This window comes from Cucurbita pepo, chromosome 9, assembly GCF_057944985.1.
Source record: "Cucurbita pepo subsp. pepo isolate OVF chromosome 9, ASM5794498v1, whole genome shotgun sequence".
NCBI classification, from domain to species: domain Eukaryota; kingdom Viridiplantae; phylum Streptophyta; class Magnoliopsida; order Cucurbitales; family Cucurbitaceae; genus Cucurbita; species Cucurbita pepo.
The window spans coordinates 1,883,806-1,904,506 of record NC_141806.1 but is presented as its reverse complement, the minus strand read 5'-3'; the positions used below and the strand labels follow the sequence as shown (position 1 = coordinate 1,904,506).

The 20,701-nt window shown below is 38.3% G+C and overlaps 2 protein-coding genes and 1 pseudogene across 2 annotated transcripts; 1 reads left to right on the top strand and 2 right to left on the bottom strand.

The window, feature by feature from the left end:
* The first annotated feature begins 6,799 nt into the window (after nucleotides 1-6,799).
* On the top strand, nucleotides 6,800-9,438 carry LOC111801745 (uncharacterized). Its single transcript, XM_023685882.2, has 2 exons — nucleotides 6,800-8,104; nucleotides 8,249-9,438. The coding sequence occupies exons 1-2, from the start codon at nucleotides 6,885-6,887 to the stop codon at nucleotides 9,144-9,146; spliced, it is 2,118 nt and encodes a 705-aa protein (XP_023541650.1). The 5' UTR covers nucleotides 6,800-6,884; the 3' UTR covers nucleotides 9,147-9,438.
* A 2,606-nt stretch (nucleotides 9,439-12,044) lies between these two features.
* Nucleotides 12,045-13,123, bottom strand: LOC147790970 (25S ribosomal RNA; annotated as a pseudogene).
* A 106-nt stretch (nucleotides 13,124-13,229) lies between these two features.
* On the bottom strand, nucleotides 13,230-19,410 carry ELP2 (elongator protein 2). Its single transcript, XM_023686256.2, has 10 exons — nucleotides 19,131-19,410; nucleotides 18,942-19,029; nucleotides 18,681-18,766; nucleotides 18,302-18,455; nucleotides 17,892-18,052; nucleotides 17,110-17,787; nucleotides 16,155-16,473; nucleotides 15,593-15,810; nucleotides 14,926-15,103; nucleotides 13,230-13,841 (listed from the first exon to the last, which is right to left on the bottom strand). Exons 1-10 carry the CDS (start codon nucleotides 19,272-19,274, stop codon nucleotides 13,351-13,353), a joined length of 2,517 nt encoding a protein of 838 aa, XP_023542024.2. The 5' UTR covers nucleotides 19,275-19,410; the 3' UTR covers nucleotides 13,230-13,350.
* Between the last annotated feature and the right edge of the window lie 1,291 nt (nucleotides 19,411-20,701).

Sequence of the window (20,701 nt, the reverse complement as noted above, 5' to 3'; positions counted from 1 at the left end):
TTTAATTCTTATAATATTCCATAATGGGTTTGGACAGTTAATTATAGTTGTACGATGTTAGCAGTGAAATGGGCCTCAAACGGTTGTAAATATTTTTAATTAATTATTTTTATTATTTGGATCATCGTTCTATTTTTCTTACTTAAACTCATGAATATCGGTATTTAGTTACTGTAATTCTATGACAATGTTGAACTATGTTAATATGATTTAATTTTAGTTTGTTGTTGATAAAAAATTTGTTTGTTTCAATGAATATAAATTGACTTGTTTTGTTTGCGAACTTTTAATATATTTTATCTAAGATTATATTTAATAATTATGAATTTTGAATAAATAATTTTTTTTTTAACAATCGAATCCGAACCCATCTTGAAAATAGATAGTTGAGTTGTAAAAAATTTCGGGTTGGGTTGAGTTACCAATCCAACCAACCCGAACTTTTGGGTTAGTCCAAAAAACTCTCTCAACCCAACTCGACCTACATACACCCATACATCTCCTTTGTCACATCTAGAAAATATACTTATTTATCGACAATAAAATTGAATAAAATAGTAATAAAATCCTTAAATGTCGCATTATTCAATGTATTATTAGTATTATTGAGCTCAATTATAGGCTCACGTGACCTATTTTGTCCTACTTATAATAAAATTAATGATCATTATTATAATTAGGTGTAAATTCATAGTTTATATATAGTTACATAAAATGTCCCTAATAAATAATATAAACTATTTTATATATTTTTCAGATAATGTATTTTATAACAATTTATTTTCAGATATTAAATAACAATTATAAATATACCAAATCATAGTCATGGGATAATGTCCTCTAATTCATTCAAAACCAATAATTAAATTATGCCATTAATGATAATAATAATAATAATATAATATTATCACCTACAAATAACAACATTAATTGTTAAATCAATTTTTAATATAACAAATTGTTAATAAAATAATTAGAAAAAAAATTAGTATTATATAAGATTTAATTTATTAATTTAACGATTTTTTATTAATATATATATATATATATATTCCATTTTCAAAATTCAAAATGGCTACAATTTGGAAGCCTAATAATTTTTTTTTTCACAAAATATTTTATAGATAAATTATAAATATATTTTAAATTTTCATTAATAATAATAATAATGTAATATTATCACCCAAAAATAAAAACATTATTATTTTAATAATTTTTTAATAGAAGAAATTGTTAAAAAAATAATTAAAAAGAAAATCAGTATTATATAAGATTAAATTTATTATAATTTCTTAATTCAACGATTTTTTATTTTAAAAAATAAAAAAAAGAATAATATATAATTACAAAAATGGATCTTTCCCATTTTCAAAATGGTACAATTTCCAAGCCCAATATTTTTTTTTCCACAAAATATTTTAAATTTAATTATTAGACTTAAAAAAACACATCATTTAATGTTTTGGTCCCTAAACTTTCATTAAATTAACAATTTAGTCCTTTAACAAATCTAAATTATAAATTTTAAGTAATTAAAATTATAAATTTGGATCTTAGGGCAAAAAGAAGAAAAACAAAAAAATTGAAGGGGTAAATTTGCATATGAAAATGGTAAAAAAGGAAAAAAAAAAAAAGAAAAAAAGCTGTCATGTCAGTAAAATCTCATAAAATTGGAGGGCTTTTGTGCAAATAGTGAATAATGAGGCACCATATTATGTAATTACAAAATATAAAAGAGGAAAAGGACAAAACCTACCCTAGGGTTCATACTCAAGATGCTTCCCTACATGCCTACAAACTCAACTCCATTCATTCTATGGGTTTATAATTTATTTATTTTTTTTTTATTTTTTATTTTTTATTTTTTAAAAAACTATATCGATAACTATATTAATGTTTCGAAGTAGGGTCGTGGAGTCTCGAGTTGGTATAACGAACTCATTTTAGGGTTGTTGGGTTCGGTTTGTTCAACTATGAATTTGTTAATATTATTCGTTATACAATTTAAATACGATTACGTGAACCTAACTAAAATTGAATTTGTGAACCTAATTGTGATGTCCCACATTGGTTGGGGAGGAGAACAAACCACCATTTATAAGGGTATGGAAACCTTCTCCCTAATAGACGCGTTTTAAAGCCTTGAGGGGAAGCCCGAAAGGGAAAGCCCAAAGAGGACAATATCTGCTAGCGATGGATTTGGGTCGTTACAAATGGTATTAGAGCCAAGTTTCGAGCGATGTGCCAACCTTCTCGCTATTCCCCGAAGGGGGTAGACACGAGGCGGTGTGTCAGTAAAGACTCTGGCCCCAAGGGGGGCGGTCCCACATTGATTGGAGAAAGGAAAGAGTGTCAACGAAGAACGCTGGGCCCCGAAGGAGGGTGGATTGTGATGTGTCCCACATTGGTTGGGGAGGAAAACAGTAGACACTTCGGGGATAGACACGAGGCGGTGTGCCAGTAAAGACTCTGGCCCCAAGGGGGGCGGTCCCACATTGATTGGAGAAAGGAAAGAGTGTCAGCGAAGGACGCTGGGCCCCGAAGGAGGGTGGATTGTGATGTGTCCCACAATGGTTGGGGAGGAAAACAGTAGACACGAGGTGGTGTGCCAGTAAGGACTTTGGGCCCCAAAGGAGGCGGTCCCACATCGATTGGAGAAAGGAAAGAGTGCCAGTGAAGGACGTTGGGTCCTGAAGGAGGGTGGATTGTGATGTCCCACATTGGCTGGGGAGGAGAACAAATCACCCTTTATAAGGGTGAGGAAACCTTCCCCTAGCAGACGCATTTTAAAGCCTTGAAGGGAAGCCCTGAAGGAGGGTGGATTGTGATGTCCCACATTGGCTGGGGAGGAGAACAAATCACCCTTTATAAGGGTGAGGAAACCTTCCCCTAGCAGACGCATTTTAAAGCCTTGAAGGGAAGCCCGGGCCCTGAAGGAGGGTGGTTGGGGAGGAGAACAAATCACCCTTTATAAGGGTGAGGAAACCTTCCCCTAGCAGACGCATTTTAAAGCCTTGAAGGGAAGCCCGGGCCCTGAAGGAGGGTGGTTGGGGAGGAGAACAAATCACCCTTTATAAGGGTGAGGAAACCTTCCCCTAGCAGACGCATTTTAAAGCCTTGAAGGGAAGCCCGGGCCCTGAAGGAGGGTGGTTGGGGAGGAGAACAAATGGGGAAGCTCACCATTTATTTCTCCTAGCAGACGCATTTTAAAGCCTTGAAGGGAAAACCCTGAAGGAGGGTGGCTAGCGGTGGATCTGGGTCGTTACACTAACTATCTTGTTTCCCCTAGGAGTCAGTGTCCTCAATGTCCTCGTTGGCACACTGCCTGGTGCTTTTTAGTACACGCGTTTTAAAATAGCGAGGAGAATGAGAATACGTAAAGGGTCAAAGCGAACAATATCTGCTAGCGGTGGACTTGAACTGTTAGTATTGACTGAATTTTAGTACTTCCTTTGAAACGTCAACCCGAGCACAGGTTAAGCTATATGGGCACAACGAAAAAAAAAATGAAAATTAGAAGAATAAATATAAATTATAAAAATGAAAATTGATTTAATTAAATGCAATTGTACAACTCAAACCTACTAAAGATAATGTTTATAATTTAAGCTTGTAATCAATTATTTGTTGAGGTCAATTATAAATTATTGCTATTCTCCTACCTATTATTTCAATTTTCTTCCTCAAATTCTTAATTTTTTTAAAAAAAATTTCAAATTATATGACAAATTTGATGACCCGACATTACCTACTTGTAATGAAGCGTTTTTAAGACTGAATACTATCGTAACATACCAGTACTTGTCGTTTCAATATGCTTTATATTGTCTGTTTTTGTCCGTTACGTATCATCATTAACCTCATATTTTTTAAAACGCGTCTGTTAGGGAGATATTTCCACACCCTTATAAGGAATATTTTGTTCCCCTTTCCAATTAACGTGAGATTTCACAATTCACCCCCTTGGAAGCCAGCGTCCTCACTGGCACACCGCTCGCTAGCGGTGAGCTTGACTTGAGCTGTTACAGATAACTATCGATCATTTTAAACATTTTTAATCATCATATCATACGTATCTTTCTCATTTTAATACTATCCACTTTTCGAGTCATTTCTACCAAATATTCGTTCATTCGTCGTCTAGTACAAGATTAAAGACACAGTCACATTTCCCATCGACCCGATTGCCACCTATATACCCAAACTTAAAAATAACTTTTTTAAAAAAAGAAATTTTAAAAACTAAAATACAAAAACAAAAAGTGACCAAATTTTGACCGTTGTGATTCAAAAAATGCTCAAAGCTTCCATTCCACCCTGTGGTGAAGAATATTTCTTCTCTTATTTATTTATTTATTTTCTAAAATACATTTTTTTTAGCAAATTTATTATTAATTTTTATTTTCTTTCTCTAAAATAATTTTGAGCAATTTTAAATGGTGCATTTAATTAAAATAATAATGTTTAAGCAGAATAATTCGGAGTGGGCCCCACTTAAAAGAGGACTTTTTTACATTATCTTAGCTAATTATTTTATTAAATAAGAAATTAAATCTTATTCAAATTTAAATTTAAAAATTATAAAAATTAGGTTTTGAAATTTTTAATTTGAGTCTAATTCTACGTGAATGACATAAGTTTATAATTTAATAAAATATTTTTTTATAAATAAATAAGTGAATTATTTGATTGTATTTGGTGATGATTTTATTATTATTATTATTATTATTATTATTATTATTATTTTAATCTCATTGAATAATAATTTTTTATTTTAAAAAATACAGTTTCTAATGTTTCTTATTAATTATTTTAAAAGGCATTTCAAATTTGGAGTAGCTTTACTTAATTAACTGTATTTTTTTATGTTAATATATATATGATAATAATTTTAAAAAATCATTAGACAAAATTTTAAAATATTGAGGAAAAAGAAAAACCTCTACCATTAAAATAATTAGAAAGAATTTAGGTAAAAATTAGGTAGTTGTAGGGTGTACGTAAGTTGGGTTTGAAAAATCTTTCCGAACAACCAAAATTTCGGGTTGGTTGGGATGGTGACCCAAGCAATAGCTCACGACCCAACTCAACTCAAACCTGGTTGTCGAGTTTTTATTTATTTATTTATTTATTAATATCAAACACGCACAAGTCACAACGTATCACTAACGTTACAAACCTTAGGGTAGAGTAGCATAGAGTCGGACTGTGATCTTGGATTGGTTGAGTTGACCGGACAAAAAAATGTCAACCACTAAACTAACTCGAAGTTTCAATTTTTAAAAATTTGAACCCAACCCAAATCGAAAAGAATTTAACTCGACCCAACTCTTAGTTTTAATTTGGATTAGGTAGTCTAGGTTGGTTCGGGAATCATTTGAGTACCTTTGACTAGCCGGTGGCAGATTTGAAATTCCAAGGTATGACGTGGCGCAAGGCCAGGTCAGTCACACCGAAAAGATCTGTACACCAGAAACCACCTGATTCCATTCTTCGCCAGAATCTCCATTTTTACAGTTTTCTAAATAAAGAGGCAAAAAGAAAAAGGCTTAATTAAGTAATGTAACATTGGCTTGGCAGTTGGCAAAACACACTATTATGGAATCCACGCGCTATCTTTCGCCACGCGCTTGTGGGAGTTTTGGAAAAAACGTGTGACCAATACCGGCGCGTGGATACATGCTCGTATGCTGCGTGTGGGTTTATGCTTTTATTCGTTTCGTCCTTTAATTTAATATTTTAATTTGAAGATTCCGGCGCCACCAGATTGCGGCCGAGACTGCGTTTGGTTTTTATTTTATTGGAATTTCCGACAAGGCAGTTATATAATTAAAATTCATAACGAAATACCTTATAAATAAAATATATTAATTAATTGAATTATAGCTAAATTATTATTTTAATTAATTTAAATTTTATATATAAAAAATTTATACGAAATTATTTAACATAAAATTACGCTTAATTTTGAAGTTTTTATGATTGAGCCACTAGAAAATAAGAGACACATAGTTGGTAAATAGGTAGTTGTCGAGATCTCTCTCAATTGAATGCAGTCTCGTTTCATTCATGTACCTCTCCTCTACTCGAGAATCACGAGCTAATTCCTAACATTATCCTGAAATTCGTAAACCCTTATAAACCGTTGTTCTTAGGCATCGAAGTAATGGATGTAGCATCAATCTGTAGTGTCTTAAAGAATTAGAGCGTAATCAAAGAGAAATTATGGACCTAAAATTTTAAGGTATTTTCGAGAAATAAAAAGAAATTAAGGGAAGAAAATACATTTATCCCAATCAACTATTTCCACGTGGAATTTATTGTGGAAAAAAATATAAAGAGAAATAAAGAAATAATATATTTAAAAAGGAAAATAAAAGCAAAAATTCAGAAAAGAAATAAAAAAATGATGATTCAGCAAACAGCTACGGCCCACACACCTTCCCATGCAACCCCAACTGGAACCAATCAGTGTGCTTAGCTGTCATCCCACTTCGACCCGACCCGACCCGACCCGGTTTATTTTAGTTATTTTTACCACAGTAAAAAAAAAAGAAGAAACTTCGCCCAAATATTTGCATAATTGGTCCCTACATTTATAAGGAATTGCACTAAATGCCCAAATAATTGCGGAAAATATTAGAACTGTAACTCCCAAACCAGCCCTTGATTTTAGCTTTATTTACCTTTTTTTCCCTAATTTGTTCGATATTTTAATTGTACCACAATCGGATTTTCAGGAAAATGCGTTAAATGATTATTTTATTTATTTATTATTATTTTTAATTACTGTCCTCCGTGTTCTTTAAGGAAGACCAAAAGCTTGGGTTTCCCATTCTCTCTTCTTAGCATTGTGCTCCAGAATTCCTACTCCGCCGCTCGCCATGACGGAACCGCTGCCTCCGCCGCCAACTCAGCCGCTTCCGTCGGCGGTAGCGCCTCATCTGAACTATCCGGAGTCGGTGGACTCCTCTCCGAGGTCTCGCAACGCTGATACGTGGGATGAGCCTCTTGCCCCCGCCGCACTCGCTAGTCGGCTTCGCTTTATGTGCAGCTATGGCGGCCATATAGTTCCTCGTCCTCATGATAAGACTCTGTGCTATGTTTCTGGTGAGACACGGATCGTGGTTGTCGACCGTCATACCTCTTTATCTGACCTGACTGCTCGTTTGTCGAAGACGCTTCTCAATGGTAGGCCGTTTACCTTGAAATATCAGCTTCCGAATGAGGATTTGGATTCTCTGATTTCTGTTACCACTGATGAGGATTTGGAGAATATGATTGATGAGTATGATCGGACGGCGAGTAATTCTTCTAATTCTGCCGCAAAACCCTCGCGACTTAGGTTGTTTTTGTTCCCGATTCAGCCGGATGTTTCTCAGTCAATTGGCCCAATTCTTGAGAGCTCTACTAGCTCTGATGACTGGTTTTTGAATGCTTTGAATGGTGCCGGTTTGCTTAATCGAGGTTTTTCGGATACTGCATCGGTCAATTGCTTGTTAGGGCTTGATGATGATGTTGGTGTTAACAACCTCGATTCAGGTACAAGGGAGGCGGAGGGTTCTCAGCCTGGTTCGTTTGGAAATGGCAAGGGTGGAAAACAGGATGTTCATTCTGTCCCTGATTCGCCGATGATCGAGACAACTTCGTCTTTTGGTTCCACCTCTTCTTCGCCTTCTTTGGCGAATTTGCCGCCGATTCGAGTTCATTTGGAGGATACCGGCAATAGCGGTGGCGGTGGTGTTGGTGCAGTCCGAGTCCAAGATCAGAAGGTGGGAATTGAGGAGCAATTTTCGCAGATGAGTGTTGGTGGTGTTGGGCAAAAGCAGCAAGAGGAAGCTTTCGCAATACACTCTTCGCCGCCTCCTTTGCCTACAACTATTGTGGCTACGGCGGCAGGCTCCGCAATTCCTGTGAGCGCAGCTGTTGGAGTTGGTGTAGGAGAATATTCGAATCGGGCGATCTCCGATGACGAGAGATCGGACCACGGGGTGCCGGTTGGTTACCGGAAACCACTGCCACCTCAACCACAATCCCTTATCCCCCAATTGCAGCAGAAATCAAGTGGACTTGTTGATATACCTTCCCCGGACTCGATGTCAAGGTACCAATTGAATGATTTTCATGATCATTTTGGTATTACTAATTCTGCTTTACTTTTGTTATCATTTTGGTATTACTAATTCTGGAGGAGTAATTGGTTGTTAGTCTGATTTGGTGCATTTTCTGTCACGTTTTGGTTCTTCAGTGATAGTAGTATAAACAATCCGATGTCTCGCTCAATACCTGTGATGTATCAAGAACAAGTTCATCAAATCCCTTCTTCTGCCGTTAGGATTCCTGGTAGTCCCGCAGATCCAAAAGCCAATATTTCTGAACAGAACACTCGGGTTCATATTCCACAACAGGTCCAAGAAGCAGGGTATGTGTTACAATCTCATTATGATCAGCATCAACTTCAGCAACAACTTCAGCAACAGCAACAACACCCACCTCAACCACAGCAATTCATACATGCGGGCGCTCACTACATCCAGCAGCACCCATCTGGCGCAATGCCCATGCCAGCATTTTTCCCTGTATATTCTCCTCAGCACCCCCATCTTCCCCATCGGATGGAGCACCAATATCCAGTCTACTACCTGCCTGCTAGACAGGCCCAAGCTTATGGCAATTTGCCTGTACAGCAATCTACCATGAGCGAGGCTGTTGCAGCTATTCCTCCTGGCCAGCCCCAAACCCCTACCAATCCAACTCTGGTTACAAGTGCAGCTTTCAACCCCATGAGGAATGCTCCTATTGCGAAAACCGAAGTGGTTGCCAATGCGTACAAACAGACAACTACACCTGCTCAATCTTTAGTTCAGGTTCCCACAAGTCAGCATCAACAACAATACGTTGGCTACAACCAGGGTTACTCTCATATTCAGCATCCATCCCAATCGGTCACACCTACATCCGCTCCTGCAAACTATGCCTACGAATTTCCAGAGCCTGCTCATTCCCAGATATATTATACTCAGCCTCTAGCACCACCTTCTCAGTACCAAGCAATGCCCGCACCTGCTGTAATGCTGCCTGAAAATTCTGCTCAGCTTCCCACTGACAACATGAAGCAGCAGATGAGAACTTCTCAACCATTATAGTCTGCTCAGAAAGAAGAAACAATTTTGGAATAAAGTATTTGGTTTTGTTTACAAATTTATATTTTATTGTCTGTCTTGTGATTGGTATCTATTGGTTTGTGCATGTATCTGAGGTAGAGTTAATAAGTAATTGTTGTTGTCTTTTGTTTCGTGTGCCATATTATTTGTTTATTGTCATAGAGAATGAAAAAGTGGTCTGGAGATTATAGTTATACTGTAAAAGTTCTGAACTTAAACATCGTGTGTTTGTGCAGTCAATATGTGTTATAGAATTAGCAAGTTTTTGCATCAATCTCCTGTTTTCCTTGCCTTTACAATTTCTGCTGATATCATATATGGTTGTTTTGTTTAATTTCTAATTGCTGTACAAGTATTTCGCTGTGTAAAGGCTCTTTCTGCCACTCAATTGCTCATAGCATCCACCAGTTAGCTTCAACAAAAGATGATCCTTTCCTGGCAGATAATCCCTTCACCTCGACATTTCTTCTGACTGAAAACTTTTATTATACTCTGTTTGTGTTCATAGATTCATTGTTGCCGATAATTTTGCATCTGCTTTACTGAGGGTGGAACAAGTTAAAATTGTAGGTTTTCTGTGAGATCCCTCTTGAAGAGAAGAAGGGTAAGCTCAAAGAGGACAATATCCGTTAGTGGTGAGCTTAGACGGTTACATTTTCTTTTTAGAGAGGTATGCGTCCAGCTGAGTTGCATGAATCCTTCGTATCGGCTTTGGTTCATGTTCATTAGGCTGATGTATAATCCTGTTTAGAAGGGTGTTTACCACCGGCTTGTTCCCATCGATATTTTCCATGCTTTTGTGGTAAAGTTGGTGGGAAGCTGCTTTTTATGTTCTCCGAAAGCTGTTCAACTTCCTTCCCAAACCAGTTCTTTCCTTCTTCAGACACTGTGTCAGGCACCTGTTGGCACTCGCAAGCTGTAAAGTATGGTATCCAATTAATGCACATATTCTTACTCAATACATCTCATAGCTATTGCTCTTTGTTCTTTTTTGTTTTCATTAAAATGACATCAGAATCCAATGAAACTTGATTTTTTGGTCAAGATCTTGTTTGAAATTATTCTTGGACTGAAGCCCTTTGCTTTTACTGAGATTATCAGGTACTCAGGTGAGAATTTGACAGGCATCAACTACATCTTTAAAACTATTCTCATCTTGAAATCCTAATCATTCATGTGCTATCTGTTGTTGCATACTATAAATTTCATGTGATTATCTGCTGTTTCAGTGCTTGGATTCCTTTCCGGATTGTCATATAATATATACAAATGTCAGGTTTAGTTTTTGGTGAAACTTTTCTTACATTACGTACGAGGTTTGTTTTTTGTTTTTGCAGATGGAGACAGTTTGCAGGATTTATGACTCGGATTTCAGCTAATCGGTGAAACGATGCTCAAACTCGATCAAGGGCCTAATCGAATTTCAACTCAGATGAACCACATAACAAGTTGATGCATATGATGAAAATTTGAACTCAAAGCCACCAATGATGAATGGTGATATAAATCTGACTTTTGAAATGTAGCCCGGGTCCCTTCCCTTTCAGTCCTTATCTCTGATGATCTAATATTCAATGTTTGCAATGCAGGATCCACGCAGGAAAAGCATATTATTCAAAGGGGAATTAATTAATGTGTGCGCAGACATGACTTTGCCTCAATATTAGACTCATTTAAAGCACCGATCGTCATTGGTTTGTCTATCAATTCTTGGAGGACCAAGCCAACCTTGTTGGAAAATGCTCCTTTGGCGGCTGGTAAAGACTCTTGCATTTGCATTTCATTACGGCTATTCATTGATATAAAGGTCGAACTTGAATTAATCAAACGTATGCTTAGATCATTCGTCCGGACTGTAGCCACTTAATTATAGTTGCCAAGGTTTAGAAATAGGGTGCGAACGAAGTGTTTGGTTAGGATGAAAATATCGTTCGGTATATCGACATATCGAAGATTAAATGATATTTATGATGTCTTTTCTAAATTCTCATAAAACATGAAAGAATTATTTATAACTTAGTTTGAAGGTTCGCTGAAGCATAACTGGATTCATTAAGATATGCTCTCTCGACTAAGGAATTTGAGGTTTGAATCACACTCTTATCGGTAAATGTAATTATTAATTTAAGTGATTTTTATAAATTTTTTGATTTATGAAAATATATGTTGAAAATGATATTTTATCAATATATCAATAAAATTGAAATTTTGTTACCGATATTGAAATGAATATTTTAATCCTTGATTCTTAGAGGCTTACAAAGTTGTGAATTATTTTGTGCATCATGCTTGACTCAATTTGGTTGCGTTTTGAATTTTTAATTTCGATTGATTTTAAGTACTCATCTTTATTGTAGTTATGTTGTAACGATCCAAGCTCATCACTGGCAGATATTGTCTTCTTTGGGTTTTTACTTTCGGGGTTCATCTCAACGTTTTTAAAATGTGTTTGCTAGGGAGAAGTTCCCACACCTTATAAGGAATGCTTCGTTTCCCTCTCTAACTGATGTGAGATCTCACAATCCACCCTTTTTGGGGGCCGTGTTCTTGCTGGCACATCGCTCGATGTCTGGCTCTGATATCATTTGTAATGGCTCAAGCCCATAACTAGCAGATATTGTCCTATTTGGGCTTTCTCTTTGTCTGTACCAGTTCTGAGTTGATTGTTCGATGCCTGGGGAAGGCCCCTGAAGGAGCTGTTCCTAGTCCCTCCCCCGGCTAGCACACAGTGACCCGCTCTCATTGCGGGAGCAGCTCGAGCAATCTACCAACAGCTGGCGATTTTGGGACTGGGACCCTCGTGCCCAGCCCTCAGAGCCAATCATTTTCTTGAGGTTATGGATCTATTTTTCCGACTTTCCTTGCCTACATTATTCCATCGACTAGAGGTTGTTCTCCTTGGAGACTTGATGCGATTATGAGTATGACCGGGCGTGGTACGCACTCGATCCTCCAGATTGTTAAGGGTCGTCAGGAGCACACCGGACATCACGCAACATGCAGTACTCTTCTAACCGTTGGACCCTACCTCCAGCTGAGCTGTTTTTAGGGTGGGCAGACTGTTAAATAGAAAAGATAACTCTTTCCGAGGCTCCTGCCGACGTCTCTGGACTCCCTAACGTTGTGGTCAGTCGCCACATCCCGGTTTAAGAATTTTAATTCAATTCTCTTTCAAAGCTCACATTATTGCGCTATCAGATGGGCTTCCCCCGTCTCTTAGGATCGACTAACCCACATGCAAGTGTCGTTCACATGGAACCTTTCCCCTCATCGGCCTTCAAAGTTCTCATTTGAATATTTGCTACGACCATCGAGATCTGCACCAATGGCCGCTCCGCCCAGGGCCTAGCACTTGCCTTGACGACCGAGTATAGTTCGGATGCTTTAGTATCATCCATTTTCGGGGCTTTTGATTCAGCAGGTGAGTTGTTACACTCCTCAGCAGATTTCGACTTCCATGACCACAATCTTGCTGTCTTAATCAACCAACACCCTTTGTGGGAACTAGGTTAACGCGTAGTTAGGCGCCGTAACCTGGCTTTCGATTCATCTCGCATCGCCAATTTTGCTTACAAAAAATGACACACATGGACCTCTCGATCCTGTGACATGGCTCACAAAGCAGCCATGTCATCCTACCTATTTAAAGTTCGAGAATAGGTCGAGGGCGTTGCATCCACGATGCCTCTAATCATTGGCTTTACCTGATAAAGCTCGCTCGTAGTCTCCAGAGGAAAACTTCGGAGGGAACCAGCTACTAGACGATTCGATTAGTCTTTCACCCCTAACCCAAGTTAGACGAACGATTTTAAGGAATTGATTCAAATTTGAATAATTTCAAGTCCCTTGATTTACTATACAATTTTGTTGTGTATGTATGCATGCATATTTAACTCGAGTAACGATATAGAGGTTGCTTGTGAATACATTTCGATACACATATTTTCAAAACCCTTTTTATTTCAAGTAACGGAAATGACATATCATGGAGCATGACAACGAAACTTGTTAGAAGTGAAGTGATTGAATGATAATTATTTCCTCCAAAAAAAAAAAAAAAAAAAAAATCAGAAATGGAAGTAAATATATGGATCAATAGCCAAAAAAACAACCGTAAAAAAGAGAGTATATTTTAACTTATGAAATGAGCAATATTTCATCCTATTATACAAAAATACATCCATTTTCATACAGAAACTTTTACCTCAAACACTCTAACACAGTGGTCAGCCCCACAGGAAGCAAGCTGCAGCTTCCTGCACTCTTCCATCTCCTCCTCTGGTTCCCTCCATGACAAACAGTTGACCGAGGAAACGTGGCACACAAATGGATCGAGACGTTTTACGACTGAAGCAACCACATTTGAGCTAACTCCTTCGGTTCTTTTGATAGATAAACTCCACAGCTCAAGGAGGCCATTTTCCATTCCAACTGCAAGGAGTCCATTGCTCTCGGGATCAAGACCGACCCATGATAAGGCGGTGACGCTAGATTTGAACTGTGACAAAGTTGCTAGTTGCTTCACTGAAGAATCAGGTGTCACAGTCCATAACTTCACAGTCTTATCCCTGGAGCCTGTTGCGAACTCATGACCAAATGGATTCCAAGAACATGACCATATGATTCTTCTGTGTGCCTCCTGCCTTGATATAAGCTCATGGTGGATTTCATCAGAGCCTGAACGGATTCACCATATAATTATATTAAATAAACAAAAATTGTTTGAGAGAAATAAGATGGAAGGAGTTTCTATGAACTATAGATTGGGTTCTAAAAGGTGGAAGTTGGAAGGGTGTGGTAAATTTTATGATGCCATCTTTATGAAGGGAGGAGCCATCGCACTCGGATTGGTGCCATTTTTACCCTATTTAGGAAGCCTAGGTTGGAGAAGAGCTGAAGGATTTTCAGATGCTCTATCCCTTGGATGTGTTTTCCTGGTTTGGTCAGATGTGCCTGCAGCCCAATTATTTTGGTAACTAAAATATGCACTTATTCACACCAAGTGATAGTAAATCCCTTTGGCTAATAGGGATTTTCATCCTCGTATTCCTATCCTTATCTAAAATACTATTAGTTTCCTAGACAAAGTTTAAGATCTCACATCGGTTGGGGAGGAGAACAGTGGAAACCCGGAGACGCATTTTCAAAACCTTGAGGGAAAGTCCAAAGAGGACAATATCTGCTAGTGGTGGGGTTGGGACATTATAGATGGTATCAAAGCCAGAGACTGGGCGATGTGCCAGCGAGAGACTGAGCCTTGAAGGGGGGTAGACACAAGGCGGTATGCCAACAAGGACGCTGGGCCTCAAAAGGGGGTGGATTGGGGAGTCCCACATCAATTGAAGAAGGTTACGAGTGCCAACGAGAACGCTGGGCCCTGAAGGGGGTGGATTCTGAGATCCCATATCGGTTGGGGAGGAGAACGAAGCCTTCTTTATAAAGATGTAGAAACCTCCCCCAAGCAAAGGTGTTTTAAAATCCTTGAAGGGAAAGTCCAAAGAGGGCAATATCTACTAGCGGTGGGCTTGGGCCGTTACAGAGAGAGACGAATCAAATCATTTCGGAGTGTGAGGGGGTATCTTAGAGCATTAAACCATAAAGGGCTAGCTTAATCATCTCCCATAGTCAAAATGTCTATGCAATTATCTCAGACCGAAAGAAACTGTTATTTGCTTCACGACAGTCTTGCTGGAGATTAGAGATTTGGAGCGTTAACCAAAAGAGTATAAATCTTTACACGTTGTAAGTAGGTCAGAGGTACCTGTTCTCTGGATTTTAAAAACAGAAAACTGGCGATCCCTTGAGACTGCCAACAGCATGCTGTCATCACGGGAAAACTCCATTTGTGTTATTGTTAAGCTGTGCGATTGCAGACGACCAACTGCCTTCCACGAACCAACTTCCCAAAGCCATATTTCTGCTACTGATGCAGTTTGTGCCTGTTCATTTTATAAAGTTTCAAGTAAGTATAAAGTACACGTAACTCTTATGATTATCAAAGCAGCAAATCAATTTCTTCCCAAAGCAGTGTGTCCTTGGAATGTGAATATTATAGGCTCCACAATTTCTCTCTTCAATATCATAATCACAATTAAGAACCCCAAATCACCGCTCTTCTTGCACTAAGTTTCCTCTAGCTGTATTGAACATTAAACTTTTAATCATGCTAACAAATTCTTAGTCAAATAGTGAATCGATTTAAATTGTAAGAACTTCATATGCGTTTAGTAATAAAACATTCACCCTTTCAAATAAAAGAAAAATAAATAGGCAAAGCAACAATATGACTAGATACAACATCTATAAAACTATTGTCTTTTGTTCATGCAAGATTAGAAACGAAAGACATCATTTTTCGGGTAACATTTAAATAGAAATGAATAGATATTTTCTAAAAATAAAAAAATAAACGAACAGATAGATTATACCTTACAGGATGAAGCAACAAGCTTCCCCTTGTGATCACAACAAAGAGAAAATAGCTCATTTCCATGACCATAAAGTTTGTGCGACTCTGGCCAAAGTGTATGCCATGCTAGTTGATCTTCAATGGGAGGTTCAGTCAGAACAACAGGAACTGCATCGGGAATGGTTTCAAGGGTGTCAAGACCTTCATTTCCACTCCTATCCGGAGTCTTATTAGCAGCTGCACAAAGATGACTGACTGATTAGAACATTTCAATTGTACTTAAGTGCATCCACCCTTGCCCCATAGTTTCCCCATAGTTAATTTTGTAGGATAATATAATAGAAAATTTCACCATCAAGCAATGGTTCTACATTCCGAATGATCTCTGTGAACAAATGAAGCATTGAAGGTAAAAGGCCTCAAGCTTAAATTTCTTACTCTAATGGTAAATGGTATTAGGCTAAAAATTCTTGCAGCTTGTACATCATGTAGATTCGAAGATATTGAAAAATACTTGTACATCATAATTATCCAGAATGAACACAATCTAGCGTGGGGGGGGTGATTGAAGAAAGACTCACAGTGAACATAAATAGGTTTCTGTGAGAGCCCAAGAGCCGACATATTAGCGCCCAAAATCTGAACATCCACAAGATGATCTTCCGTGGCCACAAAATTCTGCTGTGTGGCATGACTCAACGTCTTTAGAAAAGATAATGGGGCTTCAAAGACTCTAGCAACTTTCTCTTCTGCTCCACAGACAAAGCGATGGTTCCCCTTTCCTTGAATTAAGGTGACGCAATTAATATCATGCCCATGGACTTGAGGTCGAGCTATTTCATGCCAAGAACCTCCTTCAAGAGAATTTACATTTTTCCAGGGAGAAAAAATCCGAGTTGTCTGCAAACATTGACATCAATATACTTGACATTAAGTAACAGATCTAAAATGGTAAGTCCATTAAAAATTATTTCATTCTAAGAGGATTCATTAATATATTCATACGACGTACATAGCTAAGGGAGGAGCTCCTTGCCTCTCCTATTCAGCCAAGTATAGACTAGCCAAAAAGTATGGTTGCACTCATAATCTAACTACTAAATATTCCCTCGGAACCAAGATTTTTCCCTAACCAGCTATTTATCACGAGTCCCATACATCAATTGTTCACACCAAAGGCTAAGCTTTTCCCCCTCGTTCTCATGGGCTCATACCCTTTTCAGAACTCTCCCTACTTTAAAATTCTCTTTTTCGCTAATTTTCCCAATCTTAGATATTCAGACGCAATTTCGCACACAAAAACAAAATTTACAAGTTTCAACCATGTATAAAATAAGTGCATTTACCCTATTTTACTTTTTGGTGAGAGCCAGAAAATCTCAATCATTTCTCAGCTAGCGAGATGAAAAAAACAGGTTGATAAGCTACAATTTCATATGACACATCACATGTATACAAGGCAGATTGGTAAAATTTTCACATTCAGGATCAAGGACGCTATGAATTATGACAAGAGATAAATTAGTTGCACCTCACCTGGTCATGACTGACTGAAACAAAATAATCACCAGATCTGGCCCATGAAATATCCATTACAGCTGCAAAGTGTCCTGAGGGAACCTTTTGAGGTTTCCAGTTACCTGAACTGATACCAACGTCTCTCCAGAGATGAAAAGACCCACCATAACCATGTGCTAAAATTGAATCTCCGTTAGGGCTCCAATGCCCACCATAAAACCCTAAAGCAGAATGACTTAACTCTCCAACAGTAACCACATTCATCCAGATCCCAGAAGTCTTTTCAGGTTTCCAAATCATCATTGTCTTGTCCATAGATGCAGATAAGATGCTTTCAGATTGATAGCAGGGAACCCCTTCTGTTTCTGCTGCTGAAGGAGGCTGCCATTGGACCGAATATACCCAATCCTCATGTCCAATCAAAAGAGATTCTAATGATACCTGGTAAGTTGATGGTCCAGAAGAAAATATAGGACCTTGTATATAAGATGTTAAACTTATTTCCTCTTTTTTGCATCCTCCATTCATGTTGGCCAAAGAACCATGAAGAACCATCTTCCATATGCGTATGCCTCTGTCCTGAGATGAACTTACAAGCATAATGCTATTTTCTTCTCCAGTTTTGCACATGGGCAAAGAGAAGTCCAGACTTCTAATCCAATCCGTGTGTCCTTTTAGCTCACATGCCTTGACGAACTGCATACAAATACATTGAAGGAGAAAAAGAAAAGCTTCTCAAAATGGCTTATAGCTCGTGACAAGAAAATAGAATCAAAATTCGTACTGTACTAACTAGGTACCTCTCCAGTTCTCTTCCCACAATATAGATGAATCTTATTATCCAAACCTCCCATTGCCAAGACCATATGACTGGCATTTCCAGGCAACTCTGCTAATGAAAGTGCCACCATAGATTTTGAACCAACCAAGAGTGTGTCAAGCAACAGCAATGTACAATCACCTAAAAAGGTTGGACAGAGAACATATCTTTTAGAAAGGTTTCAATGTTTCACGTCGATGTGAAAACTTATATTCAGACGATATATATCCATTGCATAAATCAAGTAAAAATTCAAAAGGAAGAAGGATCCCATAGGCCAGTTTAAACAATCTCATAGGCCAGTTTGATTTACTGGGGAATATCTTTAGTTAGCTATAACAGCCTGCAGTAACAGAAACAGACATTACTGTATAAAACTTACTTTCCTACCTTCATTGGTAGACGGAAAAGAAACCTCCCAGACACAAACTGAACCATCTGAAGAAGAAGACGCAACAATTGCCACGGTTTCAGAAATTATATGTGCAGTAATACATGTGACGCCTTTCTTGTGTGATTTTGGTAGTTGTAAAACATTTCTCCACTATACATACACAAGTTACATTAGAACATTAGAGATATATACAATTACATCAAAACGATCCACCTATGAACACTTCCACATTGCATAAGCGTTTCACTTCCATATACTTACTCCAATAAATCCAACTGATGAGGAAATCACGCGGCAAGTCAAATTACAAACTCAACAAACATCCTAGAACTTAAATGAGTATTAATGAACTCAGTGAAGCTTTAGAAAAGTTACCTTCTGGTTCAGAAGCGAAAATTCCCATAAATGAATGGCACCATCAGAATCGCCAGAAAGCAGATAATGACAGTTCAAATGCTTTGCTGAGGACAAGAAGATACGCTCATTACAATTCAAAAACGGGGGAAACAAACACAGATTCACACGCTAGTCTTGTTTCGCAAGCAAGCTAAAAGAAATATATGATCCCTGGGGAGATAATTAAACGTTTACACACATTGATTCAACATGATGACAATGGGAAAAACTTCAACTCACCTCTGAACGCAAACTTGCTACTTGGAAGCCAATGAGTGCAGTTTACAGAGGCGTTGTGACCGGGAAGAGTCGTCAATATTTGTGCAGACTGTGAATTTCGAAAATTAAGAACAAAAATGAAAGCACAGTTCAGAATTTTTCCAGTTATGAAAAATTGAAAGAGGAAGTGGCTAGTAATAAGATATACACCTTGGGACAGAAAATAGCGACGGCGTTTTGAGCGCCAAAAGCCACCAAATCACAGGCTCCCCAAGAAACGTTGTTCACTATTCTGTTACAGCCTGCTCCTATAAACACGTCCTTGACTTCAACCTCACCGCCGCCGGAAGCCATGTTTTCCGCGAGAAAGCTTGAGTCTGGAAGGGAAAGACGAGATGGCGGCCGAAGAGCAGAGCGTTTCAAAGCTTTCCTTTCTCAGGCAACAACCAGGGACCGCGGCGGGACGAAGCTCGGCGGTACAGTGTGAAGAGCGGGTTTACTTATGGGCTTAATACTAAGCCGACGCTGGGCCCATTATGTTAATTATGGGCCAAATGGGCCTCTCGTAGGCTTTTTTGGGCCTATGTTTTGCGTAGAGCAATTTTCTTATGGGCTTAATACCAAGCCGACGCTGGGCCCGTTATGTTAATTATGGGCCAAATGGGCCTCGCTTAGGCTTTTTTGGACCTATGTTTTGGTAGAGCAATTTTCTTATGGGCTTTAATACCAAACCGACGCTGGGCCGTTATGTTAATTATGGGCCAAATGGGCCTCGCTTATTCTCTTTTGGGCCTATACTTTGGGTTAGAGCAATTTTCATATGGGCTGTACCAAGCCAACGGTGGGCCCGTTATGTTATGGGCCAAAGGGGCCTCGTTTATGCTCTTTTTGGCGGGTAGAGCAATGTTAGTGAGAGGTTTCAAGAATGTTTAGTCTCCTAGAGATTTCACCGTCCACCATTCTTGGGAGCCAACGTATTCATTGGCATACGGTGTCTGTCTCTGATACCATTCGTAATAGTCCAAGCCCACCGCTAGCAGATATTGTCCACTTTGGCACGTTACATATCACCCACCCTCACTGTTTTAAAACGTGTAGAGGTTTCCACACCCTTATAAAGAATGTTTCGTTCCCTTCTCAAACCGACGTGAGATCTTACAAATATCATCAACACATTCTTACCCACTAATAATTTCTCCAAGTACTCACTTCTCGACACCGACTTTGCACCATCTCCACAGTCAAAGACATAGTTACGCACCATAATCAGTCTTTTCTTATCGGTGAAAAGACATTGAAATCCGACGGGCACGCACCTAATCGAAACAATAACCGTCCTTCTAACACGAGCTTCACTCTTCAGATCTCTACTTGGGTTTCAAACCTTTGTATGATCCTTCCTAAAAAAACATGTCTTGGACAGGGCATCAGCAAGCTAGGGACAATGTCATGGCTGTCACAACTATGGTCTGTGATTTATGAGAGAATCTAAAGGGCAGAGTGGTGACAGAAGCTTTGGGTGTCTGATCCATTGTTGTAATAAACATGAATGGGTTTCTTTTGTCAGAAAAGTGTTTGAATGGTAAATTTAATTTGACTGACAAGGGACAACTATGTTCTTTAAAAGCTACCACTACTTTTACTTCCTCGACAACATTATTAATGAAAAGAGATGAAGAGAAAAATGCTTGCCTCTCTCTCTCCTTCCTTCTTTTTCACTTACTCTTACATTTGTTTTTGTTAACAAAAGGGGTTCAAAATTGTGAAGAAACGTGTTACGG

Bases quoted from the DNA above. Each gene is read 5' to 3' on its own strand.
- ELP2 (XM_023686256.2), bottom strand. From the start codon at position 19,274: ATGGCTTCCGGCGGCGGTGAGGTTGAAGTCAAGGACGTGTTTATAGGA. The intron at 19,030-19,130 runs GTGTATATCTTA...CGAAATTCACAG, and splicing joins TCGCTATTTTCTGTCCCAAG to TCTGCACAAATATTGACGAC. The intron at 18,767-18,941 runs GTGAGTTGAAGT...TCTTGTCCTCAG, and splicing joins TAGCAAGTTTGCGTTCAGAG to CAAAGCATTTGAACTGTCAT.
- LOC111801745 (XM_023685882.2), top strand. From the start codon at position 6,885: ATGACGGAACCGCTGCCTCCGCCGCCAACTCAGCCGCTTCCGTCGGCG. The intron at 8,105-8,248 runs GTACCAATTGAA...TTGGTTCTTCAG, and splicing joins TCCCCGGACTCGATGTCAAG to TGATAGTAGTATAAACAATC.